At 40.0% G+C, this 19,014-nt stretch overlaps 1 protein-coding gene across 2 annotated transcripts; it reads left to right on the top strand.

The window, feature by feature from the left end:
• The first annotated feature begins 952 nt into the window (after positions 1-952).
• LOC117385826 (BMP/retinoic acid-inducible neural-specific protein 3-like) lies at positions 953-15,818 on the top strand. Of its 2 annotated transcripts, none has more exons than XM_033983163.2 (7): positions 953-1,395; positions 5,573-5,775; positions 8,270-8,472; positions 10,648-10,753; positions 11,511-11,747; positions 13,266-13,488; positions 14,548-15,818. In XM_033983163.2, the coding sequence occupies exons 1-7, from the start codon at positions 1,154-1,156 to the stop codon at positions 15,668-15,670; spliced, it is 2,337 nt and encodes a 778-aa protein (XP_033839054.1). In that variant the 5' UTR covers positions 953-1,153; the 3' UTR covers positions 15,671-15,818. The 2 variants fall into 2 exon arrangements, with proteins under 2 accessions (XP_033839054.1, XP_055084505.1); XM_055228530.1 differs by having other exon boundaries at positions 14,545-15,818.
• The last annotated feature ends 3,196 nt before the right edge of the window (positions 15,819-19,014 follow it).

Raw genomic sequence — 19,014 nt, 5'->3', positions numbered from 1 at the left:
ACTATGTGCACATCACCATAATCACCATAAGAAATCACTGTGGGCCTACCTTCTGCTCAGCACCATGTCCTGTGACGCAGATGCTCATGACTCCACCGTGTGGCACAGAGTGGAATAAGGAGGAAACTATCAGCTCTGCAAAACATATTCAAGTGGACAAATCAGATTTATCGTGTTTCAATTCAATGCAAATGCAATATTAACATTTATTCCACATTTGAAGGTTGCAGGTTGCAGCAGAACTACTTTAATTTCCACGTGGCGCAAGATCTAAGCCTACATTAACAAGCCTGACTAAATTAAATACCTCAAAACACATGGTAACCCTATATTTTTCAACTTATCACTGTGCTAGTCTGGTTTACTTTTCCATTATGACTAAGAGTAATGTAGCTGGGTCGCTGTAATTCCTTAGAGATCTAATAGAATAAGTTACAGTCCATAGGGGACACTTGCCCTATTAGCCTTGAATTGACCATAACTCACAGAAAACACACAGGCGATGTTTGCATGACTAGATAAGATCTGATAACATTTCGCTAGGTTTTCACTTTCCCTGGCATAAATTATTGCTGGCTCCGAAACACTCATTTGGCACAGTGTGTTGCGCGGCACCAGAGCGAGAGGTGAGCAGAAGGCTGAGGAGACCAATAGAGGAGACAGAGGAGCCAGAGGAGACAGAGGAGGGAGGGCGTCACACGCTCTAGAGCCGGAGCGCGCCTTCATTCATCCAGCCGCGCTCACACGGGTTTCAGCGGGAGCACGGAGAGGCTGCCTCACAAAGGATTCTTACAGAACATGGAGCTCTTTCTTATTCAACCTCTGGGGACATTTTAAGTGTTTCTGTGCGTCCTCCCAATGAACTCTGCCTCGTGCCTGTAGTAGATGGAAGCGCGTCATGGCACCGACGGATGGAGGAATGCACTAGGAAAATACAAGTGACAATCAAGTTCTGAAAGTGCAGTCCAACAAGCTTTTGACCGTATATTTTAGGTCTTATCTGGTTTTATCTTAGGTGCTTGCTTGATATTGCAATATGCGAGATGAAGTGGTCAACATTTCCCTTGCGTGTAGGTCAAGTCCACGCGTGAAGCTGATCTTTCGTGCTGTGTCATCCTCAGTCCGGGGAGAATGAGGTGTCGCTGGGTGAAGCATGAGCGGTCAGAGGATCAGTCATAAGCGGCTGTCTCTGCGATGGAAGGGTCTTTGGCTCTACTTCTGCTGCTGGACGTCCGGAGCGGCAGCCTCTGGCCCCGGACAAAGCGACTCCACGGACTCCCCGGGGTCCCTCAGCTGGCTTTTGTCCGATAAAGGACCTTTCCACCAGTCTTTGGAGTTTAGTGAAGCGGCAGAGAGGTACCAGCAAGGCTACACCACCAGGTACAAGATCTACAGGTGAGTGCTCGCAGCTTTGCACGTGCAGACAAATTACACACTGTAGCTTTTTGCTTTCTCTCTGACACTTTCACAAAACAGCTGTGGTCAGTGTAGGTCAGGTCACAGACACAGTGCCCTTGACAGTGACACTATGACTCTCCAGTACCTATATGGCTTGAAATATGATGTGTGTGTGTGTGTGTGGGTGGGTGGGTGGGGGTGGGTGTGTGTGTGTGTGTGTGCGTGTGTGTGTGTGTGTGTGTGTGTGTAATAATGTGCAGGAATTTAAAATGACAATACAAGACAATACAATACAAGATTCATGAATCACTTAAACACAACAGAATAGCCTAGTTGAATTGTAGAAAAGGTTTTATTGCAAAATGATAAACTAGCCTTAACTTTTTGACTATTATAAGAGACGCACTAAAATCTAAAGTTTAGGTCCACCTGATGTTGGAAACATTTGAGACCTTGAGCGTCAGGGCCTGCTGACTTCTGATCTTTCCTGAGTGATGTGGGGCTGATGTTTGAGAGCTATTTTTCGGTCCTCTCCACATTTTCGACTCTGATTTCTCTGATGAGCACTTTGAGTCGGAGAGGACCCAATCAGTGTCAGCAGATGTTTTAGTGTCTGAAATAAAAACTTGTCCAGATCCAGATTTGTCTAGATTTGCAGGTACAGCAGCTGCAGCAAATTAGGTGGCGAGCTGATGAGCCAATCTCAAGATGTACTACTTAAGTATGCAAAACAGACTGGCTCATTTTTACAAATTATGTGATTGGAAAGTAATCACTGATCAAACTCATTAGCTTTTGGATAATTATATTTTTGCTAATGTTCCAAATGACCTCTGTAGGACTCTTCTGATTGGGGATATCTGTCACATCTTATAGCAGGCTTCAAGCAGAGCATCATTTCTGTCTATAAATCTGTGAGAAAATTCCTCATTTACATTTTCATCTCAGTAGCTGCAGAGGTTTGTGATGGATTTCCATTTCTTTTTATCAGTCTTGTGGCTCTATCTGGGCTGGGCCTGTTTAATGCATCATACCTGGACTGTGTCTGCTCTGCTGGTGGACACTGCCAAGGGCACAGAAGAGAAAGGATGTTTTATTGTGGAGATTTGTGGCTTTATGAATCATCTTGTCCATTATCTCCCCTCAGGAATCTTTTACTCTGTGGTGTTTATCTCATGGTGACGCCTGCATTTTGTCAATACTAAAACCCTCTTCATAAATAGATTCCACACCCTGAAGAGGTGCCAGGCTTGGCTGATGTGTAATACATTGCTGCTATTAAAAGCCAAATGCACTGACTACAGCCCAGTGAATTTTTATAATTAATAGTTAAACAGTCCTCTACCAAAAAACACTCAACTTCACTTTGATTCCAAGTGTCTGCTCTTGTCAAAAGTAAGCTGCTCAAAAATTGACAGAAGGGTATTGCATTCAGTTGAATTTCTATTTTATTTATGTATTTGTTTGTTTATTTATGAGAAAAGTTGCAGTGAAGACGATTGATTGTCTCAGACAGGACTGCTGTATGTGTGTGTGTGTGTGTGGGTCTGTGTGCGGGGGGGGGGGGGTGGGAGTGTGTGTGTGTGGGGTGTGTGTGTGTGCGTGCATGCATGCATGCATGCCAGGCCCAAGTTCAAAAGAATTGGGAGGGTTGTTGCAAGGTCAAAATGCCAAATAAAGACGCGACATTTTGTTAGCATAAGATTTACTAGACAATACTAAAGTTTCTTCTAACATCTAAATCAAGAGCAAAATAAAATGTGCAACCTCAAGAGCAGTTACTTTTGGCACAGCTTCACAATCCACACAAGTATCACATTATTTTAGTGTCCAAAACACATTCAGCAACACAAAATCCTGTGTAGTCTGCACTTGAGCGTGACTTTGCAAAACAACATAGCTGAAGGATCACAACAATTTGGCTGCTACACCTGGTGTCTCCTGTTAAGCCGAAGCCCCTGCTGGAAGTAATGATGAGAGACACATGTTTGACAAGGTGAAATGAAAATGAACCAAGAATTAAGTAGAGGCACAGCTCCTGTTGTCCACGATGAAAGAAAGTTTTTTATTATATTATTCAGTTTAAACCACTAAGGTCTCAAATGCTTCATATTTCCTTGAGTTTGACCAGCACCAAATGCATTCATGCAGCCTTCATTCAGGACCAGTCTGCCCCCCCGCCACATCTGCCTCGCTGTTATTCTAAGTTACTGTGCCATTTTTGCATACTGATGGACTTTGCTGTGGGCTATACCCGTGGCTCCTCATCTGTCCACTGGGGACGGTCACTCTCCCAAACCTGTCATATGGGATGATCGAATATAACAATGACACATATGGCACAATGTCCCCCTCTCCCCGATTACCTCTCTGTCTGTCTCTAGTCTCATGGCAGGGATTTGATTGGATCCCTGGAGGCGGGGTTGGTACAGCGCAGTCATAGAGGTGTAGCATTAGCTGCTGCTGCGCTCTGTTGTGGAGCTATGGGGGATCTCCCTGCTGGATCCTGAATATCAATGGTTCAGCTGTTTGAAGTTTGCCAAACGGTGTGCACTAACAAATGGAGAAAGCTGACAATTTGTGGTGCTTTTAAGAACTCTTTCCAAGTTTGTTTTAACACAGAAGTGATGGTATTTTACTGTTGGCTTTAGCAAAAACCAATTAAAATGTGGTACAAATGTGTGATTTTGCCAGAGGCTGATAATTGCTATTTTGCACTTAGATTTCTACTGCTATGAGGAAAGAAACTAATGAGAATTGTTTGTTCTCTTAAAAATAAACTACATCTTAGTCACACGTGAACTTGGGATGAGAATAAAGCCATACAGAATAGTTTAAACAAAAAAAAGTAAACAAAAAAATAACACCTTCATAATAAATGTATTAAATAGTGCACAATGGTGTAGTTTCAGTCAATTGAACTCGCTCATATAGTACTTTATAGTAGGTTAGTTGCACTGCAACAAAGAGACTGGTGAATTATTTATAAACTGAACTGCAATGGTTCTTGAAGTTATACATTTAAAACAGTATGTAAGAGAACTCTCTTGCCTCAAAGACCTACAGACTGACAGGTGAGCTGATCAATGTGAAGGTGACAGATGAACTGTACTGTTAATCATGTGTGGGAAGTGCTGTTTTTGCACCATGTAATTAATACAATTTTCATATATGTTTCAGTGGAGTTTACTGAAGGGCATTACACAGTATTGCTTCTGTTTTTCTTATTTTTACAGTTTCTAGATTTGAACCTATTAATACTGTGGCTCAAGTGACTCATCCCCTGACCAGAATATTATTTACATTTACACACACACTAATATATATATATATATAATTATATATATATAATTATATATATATATAACATATATATAACATATATATATAACATATATATAACATATATATATAACATATATATATATAACATATATATATATATATATATATAACATATATATATATAATATATATATATATATATAACATATATATATATAACATATATATATATATATATATATAACATATATATATATAACATATATATATATATATATATATATATAACATATATATATATATATATATATATATATATAACACATATATATATATATATAACACACATATATATATATATATATATATATATATATATATATATATATATATATATATATATATATATATATATATATATATATATATATATATATATATATATATATATATATATATATATATATATATATATATATATATATATATATAAAACATGTGTATATATATACTTGCTCAAATGGTTGTCTATTTTTAGCAGTAATACTGATTGGAACAATGCTAGTAGAGTAGGTGTTAGTAGGCTATGGTCAGTGGCATTAGCACTTTATATTGCTTTGGTTTGAATGACGTTAACAGAGTGGTTTCTCTGCTTAAATTTGTACAACATTTTGCTCAGTTTATATTATGTAATATAATCAAACTTTTTCCACTTACATCTTTGAAAGATTAAGAAGACATGCTAGTGTCCTGACATCCACTGTAAAGACTTCTCTTAACCTTCATCAAAGCCTTGACTCTATGCCTGCAATATCGATCCTGTCCATAGCAACCACATTATAGTCTGCAGCTCACTGCTGGATGTGTTGTTTTGTTGTGTGTGTCACAGGGAGTTTGGTCGATGGAAGGTCAACAGTTTGGCCGTAGAGAAGAGGGAAAGTTCATCGGGCAGCGGGGGTCTGTCTCCACCCCTCGACCCCGAATTCATGCACGTGGTCAGGCAGCTGGGACGCCGGCCGAGCCTACAGACCATCACAGAGAGTCTCATTAAGAAGTATGGGACTCACGTCCTTGTCTCTGCCACACTGGGAGGTATGCTACACTGAACAAAACAGCTCTGCTTACAACACGGGGGTGGAAGGGTAGGAGGGGTGCTGTCAGCAGATGGCATGATAGACTATCTGAAACTTATGTTGTTGCACAGAACTATTCACCTAATACGATGTTAATACGCCAAGGAGAAGAGTGGTAAATTTCCAGTTCAGAGGTGGAAAAACAGCTTGAATTTTAACTAGGGCTTGGCAATATGACAAATTAATCATCCTCATATTGGTTGATTCAGTTTAATTTAATTTTGTCTTTAAAAATCACTTTTAATATTAATATCCTGAGCATAAATTGTAATGATTAAAAATATGAATTATTTTTTTTAAATGTCAAATTTCTTTCCCCAAAATCTGAACATATGCTCTCACTGACAGACGGTGGGCTGTACACCTCTCAATAATTAGACATGACTCAATGTCAATCTTAATCACAGCCCTAATTTTAACCTAAAATTCAGAAAATTGCACATTTGAATCTTTTGGGGGATGATTGGGTTTAATTAGAAAACATTAATGGGAATGCATTTACTAAAGTCAATTCTCTCTTTGGGAGATTCACAATAAATTTATAACAAGAACAAATGTGTGAAACCTCTTAGTAACACACCATGATTTTTTTTTTTCATTCTAATTAACACATAATACTGTTTAGAATCAGTAATTAAAATGTAATCTGCAAGCAAGCACAAAGAAAAAACAACAGTGTTTTTTGTAATCATATAGTGACATTGGTTTAATAATTCATTTGAACTTCCTTTTCCTTGGCTGTCTGTGTTTAGCTCTGGTGATACTCGAAAAGCCAAACTACCATAGGTCATGCTCGGTGTGGAAACTTTGTTAATCACTAGTGTAGATTGTTAGTGTGACTTGTGGCATCATAATAAGGTGACTGGTTCTTGGAAGCTGGAAAAACAGCTAAAAAGATTGCAACATCAGCGTCACATATGGCACCCCAGTCTGAACGTCTGTTGTTTTCTTATCCACAAAGCCCATAATGCATTTTTTGGATCAGTGGTTTGCATTACACTCTGCACCAAATCACTGTTAGAGAAGTAAATTGGAGAACAGTGAGAGATTTTAGTTTATAGCATCAGCCGCCAAAGAGAGGATCTTGTTTGTTGTGCTGTTATTTATATGCCACCGGCTGGACCGCAATTTCTCTTATAAATCGTTATCAATAAGCTTTAACCCAGATGGAAAATGAAATTCAGCTGGAACTCCCTATTATTATGTTGTACTCAGTATCAGTCTGATGCCTGGCTTTTATTTTACTCCCATGAATACGGTAATTGGCCAGAAATCCACAGCAAACATACGGTTTGGCTGTCACTATTTCAGAAGTGGAGACAAAACGTTTTTTCACAGTCCCACTATTTGTACGTAATGTTGAAAAAATGCCTCCAAGCTGAAATCCATCCAAATCCATGAAGAAGATAGATTCAGATGCTCCAACACAGAAACACAAGTTCACAAAGCAATTTAGAAGTGCTCTCTCTGCTCCTCATAAATAGAACTTCAGCGGCTGTTACGGGTGTCGACTCTTGAGATAGTGTGACAGACAGACCAGTCCTGGCGTTAAAGACGATGCAAATACTAATGACTAGAAAAACTGTTTCTAAAGAAAAATGAAATCTTATTTGGAAGAGGATTATCTGGGGTTTTATTGGAATGTAACAAAATAAGTCAGTTTAGTTTACCAAATGAGTTGCTGTTGGATACAAAAATACAACCTTAATACAGCCCATGCAGATGGCAATGACTAATGGATCCTATGAATGCTTTTTCTTAATATGTCTAACTCCTTTTGTGTTTATTATGTACCGGTACTCAGTATGGGATCATAAACAACATCTTCATAGTTGTTAATCACCTTGCTATGGACCACTTGTGGATTCTAATTTACTATTTGTGAACAGTTTTTAGTGAAGCGTGTAACTGCACACATGTATCCTAAATTGTTAATGTTCTCTTTATGGCCATAATGGTGATGACTTTATGGTGCCACGGGCTCCATATCACATTGTTATAGAGCGTCGGAGGTGCTGTGCTTTAAGTGAAGTGGCCCTCTGAATGAAGAGCAGCTGTGATTTCAGGACCACTTAGTCTCAATTGTGAGGTCATCTCTGTGTGTAACCGTTTGTAGAGTGTGCATAAAAATATTAAGAAAATATTGAGTGATTACATGCTTCTTAAAACACCTGTTTTGAGTCAATCAGCCATGAATGAAAACACCTTCACTTTTTTATTTTTTATGCCAAGAAATGTTTGTCAAGGACATAGAGTCACCTATGCAAATAATAACAATAGTCGTTCATTGGAGAGTATTTTGCCTGCAGATGCATAGTCCAGGTTCTGTCTTTCTCCACTGCCTCAGCCCTTAATCACTGCTGTGCTTCCACAATCTATAAAAATGTTAATGAAAGATGATTAGCGCTGCTCAGTCAGAACTAATGAAGCCCCGGTTTTGTCTGTGGCATCAGGGGAGGAGTCTCTCACCATATTTGTGGACAAGAGAAGGCTGAACCAGGAGTCTCCATCTGTAGACAGCGAGGCGGCCAAGTCCAACTGGACGGGGGCGGTGACACTGGAGACACTCCACCAACTGGCCGCGTCCTACTTCACTGACAGAGAGAGCACTCTGAGGAAACTGCACCATCTTCAGATTGCGTCTAGTGCCATTCGGGTAAGTCAGTTACATATATCAGCCTGTTACACATATATACACACAGATATATTTACAAACATTATGGGTCAAATACACAGCATCAGGATAAAGATTCACTTGAATTTGGAAGAATCTAGTGCAGTCTCCATTATCAGCCAGCAGTCTCTCACTGTTGCGGTTGTTGTTGTGGGTCTTACTCAGATCTATTAACTGTGCTTGTGAAAGGTTTCTTTCACTTATTGTAAATACAGGGCTGGGTAGTGAATTGTTTCAGTTCTGTTTACACACTGACGCACATCTAAATGAAGCTTACATTTTCTTCCAGACTCAGGTAGTTCTTTTCTTTGCTTGACTACTAGTTGAACACTTGTTGCACTCATTGTTTGAGTAGCTGCTTCAATGTGAGTGATGTTCTATGCCTTATCTTTCCTCACAGTTTGAGTTACAGGTTTACAGTTTATTTTGAAAGAGTAGCAATAGTTAACTTTGACACACATGACACTGGCATAAATGGTCCTGATTAACAGAAAAATCTTACAGGTTTATTATGTGAACAAGCTGCTTCTATTCTGGTCTCATAGGATTTTACTTCTTTAAAATATAAAGAGCTGTCTATGGATGAGCTGTCTCTGGATGGAGCAACACATTATGGTCACCAAGGCCTTTTGAAAAGGTCAATATAGATCACAAAGCTATTGCCATTACAAGGCTGCTTTTGCATTTGGCTTGATGTGTTGGGAGTTAGACATTGTTGACAATTCATTAACATACATAATTTCAGCCCTAAGTCATGGTATTCTGAATTTCACGAGCCTGTCTGACTGCATCACCTTCACTGCACTACTTTACATCAAGTTAAATGAGTTGCTGAACTACTTTAAGACTTTATGCTGCTCGCCCTGAAGATAACGATTATGAATAAATCACTTAATACTAGCTCAGGGAATTCATTTACTTAATTCACTTAACCGGGCTGGATTAGGAACAAATGCATGTTTAGAAAGTCGCCCCAATACATAACGATCTACCTGGAACCACCACAAGGTACAGCTAAGCAGACGAGATTAAGAGTAAGAGTACTGCGCTGTGGCTGTGACATGTTACCAAATAAAGTTTCTAAGACATGTTTGAGAGAATATGGACGCACTACAGAGCACGCTTACAAACACCAATCATCCATTTTTTTATGCGGAGTAGCTATTACGCTGTATTCATTATTCAGGCCGAGGGGCAAACTGCGTCTTTAGACTCAGTGTCCCATCTCCAGAACCGGTTATGAATCAGCCTGATTGATTAGAGATATTGTGCTATTAATTCCCAGCCAAGGTCCTTTCCCCATTTACTTTAGTAGCATGTGTAGAGCTGAGAGGCAAATTAAAGATGAGAGCTGCAGATGAGCAGTAGCACCTACAGAGCATCACAGTTCATTAGCGATGGCTAGCGGTTCACCATATACACGCACTACGCTAACATACTCTGACTAGTACTTTCCTGAATGCCAGCATTAATTATAGTAAGAGGCAAAGTGAATACAGTTTGAAGGTTTTTAGATGCAAAGGAGTTGATTCTTTCTTCCACATCTGAACAAATTATTCTGTGTGAGCATAGAAGGCTTCATAATTGAGGACCTTTATGGTACTACTTCACAGTGACTCAGTGTATTAGAAATTCATTTGAGGCATAAAGAGCTTTTGATGAAGAATCTCTTGACCTTAAGATTTATTTAGTTTTAATGCAAATGAGCTGTTATTTACAGGACACGCTTCAAGGACTTAATGCTCTTTGTGTTAAAGTGAGGAACGAACGGCGTACTGCAAGAATGACTGTGCAAATATCAGATTTTAAGTGCAGCGTGTGACGGATTTGACATTTCACTAAAATCTAGTTCACGTAATTGGATTTAAGAATTCGCTGAAATTTTTTAATATATTTTTTAAAAGAAGACAAATCTGCTTACATGAGTGTAAAATAATGATCTTCCGTTGTTGGAGTGTAATACTAAAAACCTGAAATGGATGTTTAAACAGAAAAATGTGTTCCTTGTGCTAGGTTTTGTGTATTGGTAACATAACTTCTTTTTTTTACCTTGCCACTTGGCTGATTCAAAACTATATTAATATATACCACACATACTATCCCACCAAACTAATGGAGTTCATGTAAATGTGAATGAGGCCTCTGTGTGTGTTTTAGGTAACTGAGACCAGGACAGGCCCACTCGGCTGCAGTAATTATGACAATTTGGACACAGTGAGCTCAGTCCTGGTTCACAGCCCAGAGAACAAAGTCCAGCTCCAAGGTAAGAGCCACATCCAACTCTGGACAGCTCTATCTCTGCTTCAACAATTTAGCCCATTAAAGAATGCTGGTTTGTGATACAAGTTTATGGACAGCCTGTACATACTTTGGTCAAGGAAAACAATCTTATAGAAAAGTCTTCTCATTGAAGGGAAGAATGTAATAGTGCCTTTGATCTATTGGGTACTAAAACCATTGACTGAGGGCATTATTTGTTGTAGAAATTGTGCAAGTAGTAATAGATTTAACAAAAATGTATGTGAGACAGAAGAGAGGAACACTCAACACACTGAATATTCAAGTCTGGTTATGCTTCCATTGTAGGGAATATTATAACATCTGAACAAAATGTCATTAAGAGCAGAGTTAGACGTATCATAGGTACAGTAGTACAAGTTCCCTACCATAATTTGTTCACTATATCGGTATCCACTCAAAAAATTAAAATTAAAATTAAATAAAAATTCCATATAGAACCATTTCTAGTTTTCTTATGATGGCATCAACATTGAGTATGACATTTTAGTACAGTAAAAACAGTTGACAAAGGTTTGAGAAGAGCCTTTTGGCCACTTTTGCACATGTAACATTCACTAGAGGCCAGATGGATACAGATACAGGCTCAGTTTGCTTTGAGCCAACATCTCTGGTTCCTTCACTATATCTGAGCCTAACAAAATAAATAGTCTTTTATTACTTAGATGAATTATTTTGGCTGTTATTATGTGGCATTTAACTATGACATTTTCCCCTCTCAGGGCTGCAGGTCCTCCTCCCTCTTTACCTGCAGAGCCGTTTCATCCAGGCGGCACTGGACTACATCGGCTGTAAGTCCGAGGGCGAGTTCGTTTGCCGGAGCGGAGACTGCTGGTGCCGCTGCAGTGTGGACTTCCCTCACTGTAACTGCCCACTCTCCGACTTGAACAGTCTGCAACACAATCTGCAGCGCGTCCTAGAGGCTTGGAGGAGCAGCAATCAGGAGTTTGAGCAATCTGGTGAGCCCTTGGCATTTATATTCACTGCAAGCATCCATCATCTTTTTGTGCATTCTCTGAGATGGTTTTCTTGGATCGAGTTCTTTCAATCTAGATCTTCCTGAGAATTAATACATTATAAAGCCTTTTCAAAATTCACGCCTAGCTATAAAACACTGCCAGACTTTAAATCCAATGCCTGTCAATCGTGGTGTCACATCAGAAATAGTTTCTGATGCTTTCTCTGCGCTGGAATGTGTCCAAAATAGCATCCATCTGTCTTCACACAAGTCCAGCGAAAACATACAAACATCGGCCAAGAAAAGGACGACTGTAATTATGTTTTTAGAGGTTCAAAGAAAATATGAATGTAGATCTAGACCAGCTGTATTTTATTTATTTGTTTCTCATTACTTATTTTTTCACACAACATATACAAAATGCCAAAAATAAACACAAATGATATGCAAAGAGCAGCAGTGTAACATGCGAAACAACACAACAGTAAAACACCTTCAATAAAAAAACAATAAAACACTATTACAGCTAAAAGGACGTCTCCTTAAAAATCATTTCCAAAGTAATTTCCCTTATGGATCAATAAAGTTTGAACCTCGATACTGCTTGTTTTGACAGCAGAAAGCAATCTATTCCAACAAACAGCAGCCCCATTATAGTACTCACTAAATAAATTGTTCATAATTGTCCTTTGCTACAAGAGAAATAACTTCGGCAAAAGCAAAACGAAAGTTCTAGACTGATCACAGTGGAATATTAACTACTGTCACCTTGGATATTTTAGAAACGTATTTTACTGTTAATTTCTCTATAGAGGTGAATGAGTATGCTTTTTTGTTGCGCCATAGTTTCTTTATAGAAAACGCAATACATTTTAAAATATAAGATGTGAGGAAATTAAAAAAATTACACAGGGTAGTACAAATAGCTGTAATAGTCCACATAAACTGCATGTGAAAAATTAAGCCACAGTATTTGTCCTATGTGGAAAAACACTGAGCATACAAAAGTAAGCATCTAAAATATCAAAGGAAAATGTTGTAGTGTTGAAGAGAGTGTATGCTCTCAGCTTGGCCCTATGTGGTCTCTTGCAATGTGTGGTTCAGGTGTGGTAACATGTGAGGGAATATCTACATGCTCCTGTCATCTGCCTACAGCATTTTACAAGTGTGAGATCAAAGCTAGACACACATCAGTGAATTATTCTCTCAGGCTGCAGAAAAATGCCCGAGAACTTCTGTGGTATTTTTCTTGTTGTTCAATCATGCCACACTGCCAAGGCAACCAAAACAATTTATTTATCGATAAAAGCACCAGAACAGTTGGGTTTAATCAGGAGCTAGTTGCCTTGAACATACTGACAACAGGCGCTGAGAAAAATCCACTTAAAGCTAAGCGAGGAGTTCAGTCGTCCTCAAACAACTGGCATTTGTTTTCCAAGGACACACATTGAAAAGTTTTTGTGTAGGCTATTGTTACCTCACAGTGATACTTAATGCATGTTGTTTTACTTGTCATCAGAGGAATTTCGAGGCTTCGTGGACAGACTGCCAAAGCATTACGCTGTGAACACATCTGTGGTGGAGCACTTGTGGCGCGCCGATGCCAACCTGCTGCAGCGCTACAGGCAGTTGGAAGCTCACAGCACCCAGCTCTCCTCCAAAGCCCGCCGCATCACTAACAAGCTCTTCAGCCTTAGCAAGAGGTGCAGGCAACAACCCAAAATAGTCCTGCCACGGCCCAGGTGAGTCGCAAAAATAACACCAAGGGAATACTCAGACCGCGGCCTGTTAACCCACGATGCTGCTCGAAATGTATAATTATGAAAGAGACACTGGGCGTGGGGAAAAGCAACCAAGCGCAGCGGTGCTTATTAGGAGGCATGGGTGAGGAGGGAAATGCTGACAGGGGCAGCGAGGATTCTCTGTTAACTGGAAAAGACAAGGTTGATTGTGTGTAGAGACAGTTTTCACTATGCAGGCAGGATCCAAATCGCAATAAATTTAAAGAAAAGTATTCTGCTATTGGACTATTTTTTTCCTCCATCACTAACCTCTTCACAAGGGGTTAGCCTACAAGCTGCTCGGTGTTACATTGTTTTTGTAGTCTGGATGGAGGGTTTTCCAAGTCGCTCCCTCAAACTGTCTTTTTGCATTTTCAGCAGCTCCACCATCTGTTTTAATATCTATCAGAGATCACTTTGGCCGTAACTCTGCTCAGATTTATGCCTCTCTCATGAACACTCCATATTGATAGCTATTTCTGGCTGGAAATTAACTAAATGACACAATCCATCAGCTCAATAGTGAAAAGCATGCTAAGCCCTCTCAGTCTACAATCCTATTACAATTTTTATCACACCCCTTTTCTCTATAAAAGGAAATTCAGGGAAGTCAGTTTTGCATTTAAATTTGTTCCAAGGGAAATTGCATTTTTATGTTTACGGTTTGCCTTTTAACAAAAATATAGTGTAAAAATCGTCTTTCATTGTTATAAATAAAAGCAGAGCAGAAAGCATGTTTTTGAGTACTGTCTTCTACACACAGAAGAATAGGGAGCTGATTTGGATTGGATTTAGCGTCTGTTTAGGCTGTGTTTGGATAGAATGACAAGTATAAATGTGGCATGTAATAATAGAGAAACTGTATAATCATAAAATAACAAAAACATTTGACAAGAGATTCATTGGCCAAAGTGGATATAATATGTGGAGATAATCCCTAAAATATGCTGCATTTATAAGTAAATGTACTAAGTGTAAATATGACTTGACCTTGACATAAATATCTCCTGTCCTGAGCAGACCGCTGTACTTCTGGCTGAGCTTCTGCCTGTCCAGGCTGTACTGCAGTGAGAACAGCCATGTTGGAGTGTACAGTGAGGAGGGGCGCAGCTGCTCGTGTCCCTACGCTCCCCTGTCCTGCCAGGGTGTCATGCCCTGCTCTGTGGGAGAGGGCTCCCGTTGCGCCTCCTGCTCCACAGAAAATCGCACACGCTGCTCCAGCTGTAACCCAGGCTTCAGTCTGACCCAAGGAGCCTGCCGCCCAGCTGTGCCCGACCCCACTGACCCTTACCTGGGGTTGGAGAGTGACCGTGACCTGCAGGACCTGGAGCTGCGTTACCTGCTGCAGCAGCGTGACCCTCGTATCACTCTGCATGGGGTGTTTGTGAGCAACGACGTGCGCGTCAACACCTGGTTTGACCCGTCCTGGAGGAAGAGGATGCTGCTCACACTCAAGAGCAATCGTGTCAAATCCAACCGCGTTCACATGCTGCTGGGCATCGCGCTGCAGTTCTGTCTCACCGCCAACAGTACTCTGGAGCCTGCCTTCTCTCTGTTCGTCAACCCATTTGGAGGCAGCCACGCAGAGAGCTGGACCATGCCCATAGGCCAGAGTGGATACCCCGACTGGGAGCGCACCAAGCTGGACAGACCGATGGACTGCTACAACTGGACCCTGACATTAGGAAACCGTTGGAAAAGCTTTTTTGAGACTGTCCACTTTTACTTGCGCAGTCGTATCCGGGAGCCCGTGGGAGGAAATCGTACTACACTGTACTATGAACCACCGGAGCCCACCGAGCCAGCCAGTAATGTGGGCTACATCAAAATCAACAGCATGCAGCTGCTGGGGTACAGCGTGCACTTTGACCCAGAGGCCATTCAGGACCTGATCCTGCAGATTGACTACCCGTACACTCAGGGCTCCCAGGACTCTGCCCTCCTGCAGCTGGTGGAGCTGCGTTACAGGGTCAACCGCCTCTCGCCTCCAGGGGCGCCCCACGTGGACCTGTTTTCCTGCCTGCTCCGACACAGACTCAAACTGTCCAGCGCTGATGTGAGCCGCATCCTGACGGCTCTGCAGGCTTTCAGCTCCAGACAGCCCAATCACCAGGAGTATGAGGCCAACAAACTGTGCAGCTAAAGACTGCCCATGTACGAACTGTTCCTCCCAATCCATTTGTGTTACATGTGTGCTATGTTATACATGCAAATTGTGCATTTAAAACGTTTTTACAATCTCAGTGTATTTTTATGAAATCATTGTTGTCAAAGGGAATAATTCTGTATTAAATAAAAGTGAAGGAATAAAGTTTGGGTACAAACTCTCAATAGGTTTTGTTTTTTACAGGTTTTGTTTTTTATTTTGCAAAAAAAATCATTTTCACATTTTGTTGCAGTAAAGTAAAAACATCTTCAATTTATTCTGGTTTTATTTATGTACACAAATTATTTTCTGTTTTCTTCCAACCACCACTCTCAAATCATTGTGATTCAAGAAAGCTTTTTATTCATGAGGACCACTGCATTTTAACGGTCTGTGCTTTGTTTTCATACAATGCTTATTATAATATTCACAGTTTGTATTAGCAAAATAGAAAAACTAAGGAAAACTCCACTAGGTTTTGAGATAGCGAATTTAAGTTTGGTATTAAGATTACTGTCACGTTATATTTGTTGTCAGAGCGTTGGCATGCATCAAACTCAGCCGTCCTAATCTGCCTCACACATTTAGCGTGTTTGCCACTAGAGAGCTGCAGTGTTGTGTTGTCTTGGCCCATCTGGAGGCTGCGTATACAAGGTCTCCATTCTCCCGTCAGGGGCAGGCGGGCACAGATTACTAAGTACACCGCGTTCCTCTGCCATTCAGACTTACTGTGATGGATGAGGCCCTGCATCAAACAGCAGCCCCAGGTGTGTGTGACAAGGATAGTACATTTTGGTTTGGACTCTTACAAAAGTGTCTCAGACCAAACGGGAAGTCATCTTTAATCCCCCAAAGGGCCGGAGCCTCGGGCACAGCAGCTTTGATTAGACTAGCATCTTAAGACGCAACTTCATCAAGATTCACCGGGCACGTCTCTCCAGAGATTTAAGCCAGACACAATTTGCTCCGATGTGCCTGTTCCAAATGAATGTGAGGAGGCGGGCTGATGCAGATCTCTGCGATGTACTACACTAAACAAAACTGCTATTCTCAGTGGTACGGCTATAAAGATGTTAAATGATTTTAGCAGTAGAGGTTGGCAAAGCTCAAAGCTCTGGTTTCATCACTATATGTTGTAACAGTCTTTGCCTTTAGTTTGGAAAATTACAAACATGTACTATAACAGCACAGCAACTGAATCAAAATAACTCCTTCAAAACTATGTCTGACAACTTTAGACTACAATCAAATAAGAACAAATTACTGTAAAAATAAACAGACATAAAACCGATAACATTCAAAAAATGACGTGATGTTTGAATAATATTCAGGTAGGCGGTGTGCAGGAGGCAGGGAGTGAGAGAGGGGAACGGAGCAGTTGGTGTGTGTTTAAAGCTAACATTGTGCATCTGGCTGTGGAAATGTGCTGCAGTGGGAACCAGTCCAAAGCACAAGAACAGATGAAAGACAAGAACATATGAGCTACTCTCATTATACTCACTACACTGGCAAAAATAGCACATATGAAAATACTCAGAAACACATAAAACTCATTTATTTAGACTTAGAGAATGGAGAGCAGACCCTAAAAGCCTATTTGAAAGATTTAGTCATTTTAGTAGCAGCACACTAGATCCAGAATTTTGTTGTACATAAGAACAGTTAACTACGTCCATTTTAATGTATGTATTTTATTGTAATTTAAATATTTTCAGTCTTAAAAATCTGTAAAATGACATAATTGTAACAGATATATCGTGCTATAGGCCACACATAGGGTAAAGTTTGAGCCATATCAGAGTGTATCAGGCTGGTGGTCCTCGGTGGGAACATGAGCTGGACTAATGTGTGTGTGAGTTTAACAAGCGCGTCGCTCGAGAGGGGAGCAGTGAAGGGGAAGACTTTATGGAGAAGGACGGGCCCAAGGGAGGCATCAGGAATAATGGCCGACAATTCTTCAGAGCAGCACAGACGGAGCGCTTTAACAGGCAAGAGGGAGGCACGCTGTCAGGCATCACTCCAGCTGACCAACTCCTAATTGATCAGTGCATTTACATTTTTTTTTAACACTTTATAGTTAGTGTTTTCCAGAGAGATGTGATTATTGAGTTACAGAAATAGCTCTTCATCTCTGTTTCAAAAGTCTGCAAAGTGAAGATCAGTAACTTTGGAATATGTGCATGTCTATAGAATAAAGTATACAGTTAGGCTTCAAATGCAGCTCAAGTGTAGCAGTATACTTTCCCTTTATTTATTCTGGGGATGGCTACAGTGCCGCATATTCTTCGATACTGAAGCATATTCCTATTTAGGAGAACAGGTTTTATTGTTTGACATTTATTAAGTGAAATAGCCCTTTGAGCAGCGCCATCTTGTTTTTGAATTCCACCATCCTTGTCATGTAAAAGCAAAACAAACAACATCTGATTATACTGAGACATTGTGCTTTTTATATCACTACTTTAGGCAGCCAAAACATCGGGCATCAAATGCTTAGCTCAGTATCAGAATGAGTTTCTAGGAGAGTGTGTCCATTCACTTTTTGGGAAACATTTCTATCAGCAAGCATAGGATGGTCCAATTAATAGAATTTTAATAGTCAGTTACATGCTTGGGGCTTGAGTGGTCCACACAGACAATCTTCTGTCAGTAAAAGGATGTTGTGTTTAAAAGCTCTGTTATTTTCTTGTCTTGTTTGTGAGTCTCATCATTAAAAGCCATATTTATATGATTACGATGATGAAGATAAAAAAAAAATTTAATCAAAAATTTAAATTGATCAATATGAGCAAAAAAAGATTATTTTTTCCTTATCAGCTCTAAAACATATGACATTATTAAAAGTGACTGCTTCTTTCCTGAGATTATTATTTTTCCTTTCCTTAAGAAAGTCTTCTGTGAGCTATTAAAAGGCCATTCAGCGGGACGAGCTCATTTAGTGAATTAAAAGAGTAGTCTTGTTCTGCCCAAGCTGATAAGGAGTGTGTGGTAGAGCAGAATATTGATTAGATGTAATGTTACACCAGTGGCTTGGGATCCCTTGAGAAAAGTAGCACTTCTGAATAAACGTTTAGATCGGCTTTTGTAACTTGTGTGTTTCTGCCAAGCTGAAATTTGCCAAATAGCAGTCATGTGTCATGCCATTCCCCTTGTGAAGTATTTGTTGGAATGAGATATAATGAAGTGAAAGAGTCTGTGGACATTAAAGGAAATCCTTACAATCAGAATTAAGTGGACTATTAAATCAGCAGTGTAAGTCATGTGACAGGCTCCAGATAAACATGAGAAAACAGGTGCAGTGTTTAAGTTAAGCTGTAAAACATGTCCTGTATTCACCAATA

Source organism: Periophthalmus magnuspinnatus, chromosome 17 (genome assembly GCF_009829125.3).
Source record: "Periophthalmus magnuspinnatus isolate fPerMag1 chromosome 17, fPerMag1.2.pri, whole genome shotgun sequence".
NCBI lineage: Eukaryota > Metazoa > Chordata > Actinopteri > Gobiiformes > Gobiidae > Periophthalmus > Periophthalmus magnuspinnatus.
The sequence above is the reverse complement of the archived record's forward strand: the minus strand, read 5'-3'. Positions and strand labels throughout refer to the sequence as shown.

Excerpts from the sequence above, each read along its gene's own strand:
- LOC117385826 (XM_055228530.1), top strand. The coding sequence starts at position 1,154 with ATGAGCGGTCAGAGGATCAGTCATAAGCGGCTGTCTCTGCGATGGAAG. Across the intron at positions 8,473-10,647 it reads TTGCGTCTAGTGCCATTCGG|GTAACTGAGACCAGGACAGG; the intron begins GTAAGTCAGTTA and ends TGTGTGTTTTAG. Across the intron at positions 13,489-14,544 it reads ATAGTCCTGCCACGGCCCAG|CAGACCGCTGTACTTCTGGC; the intron begins GTGAGTCGCAAA and ends TCCTGTCCTGAG.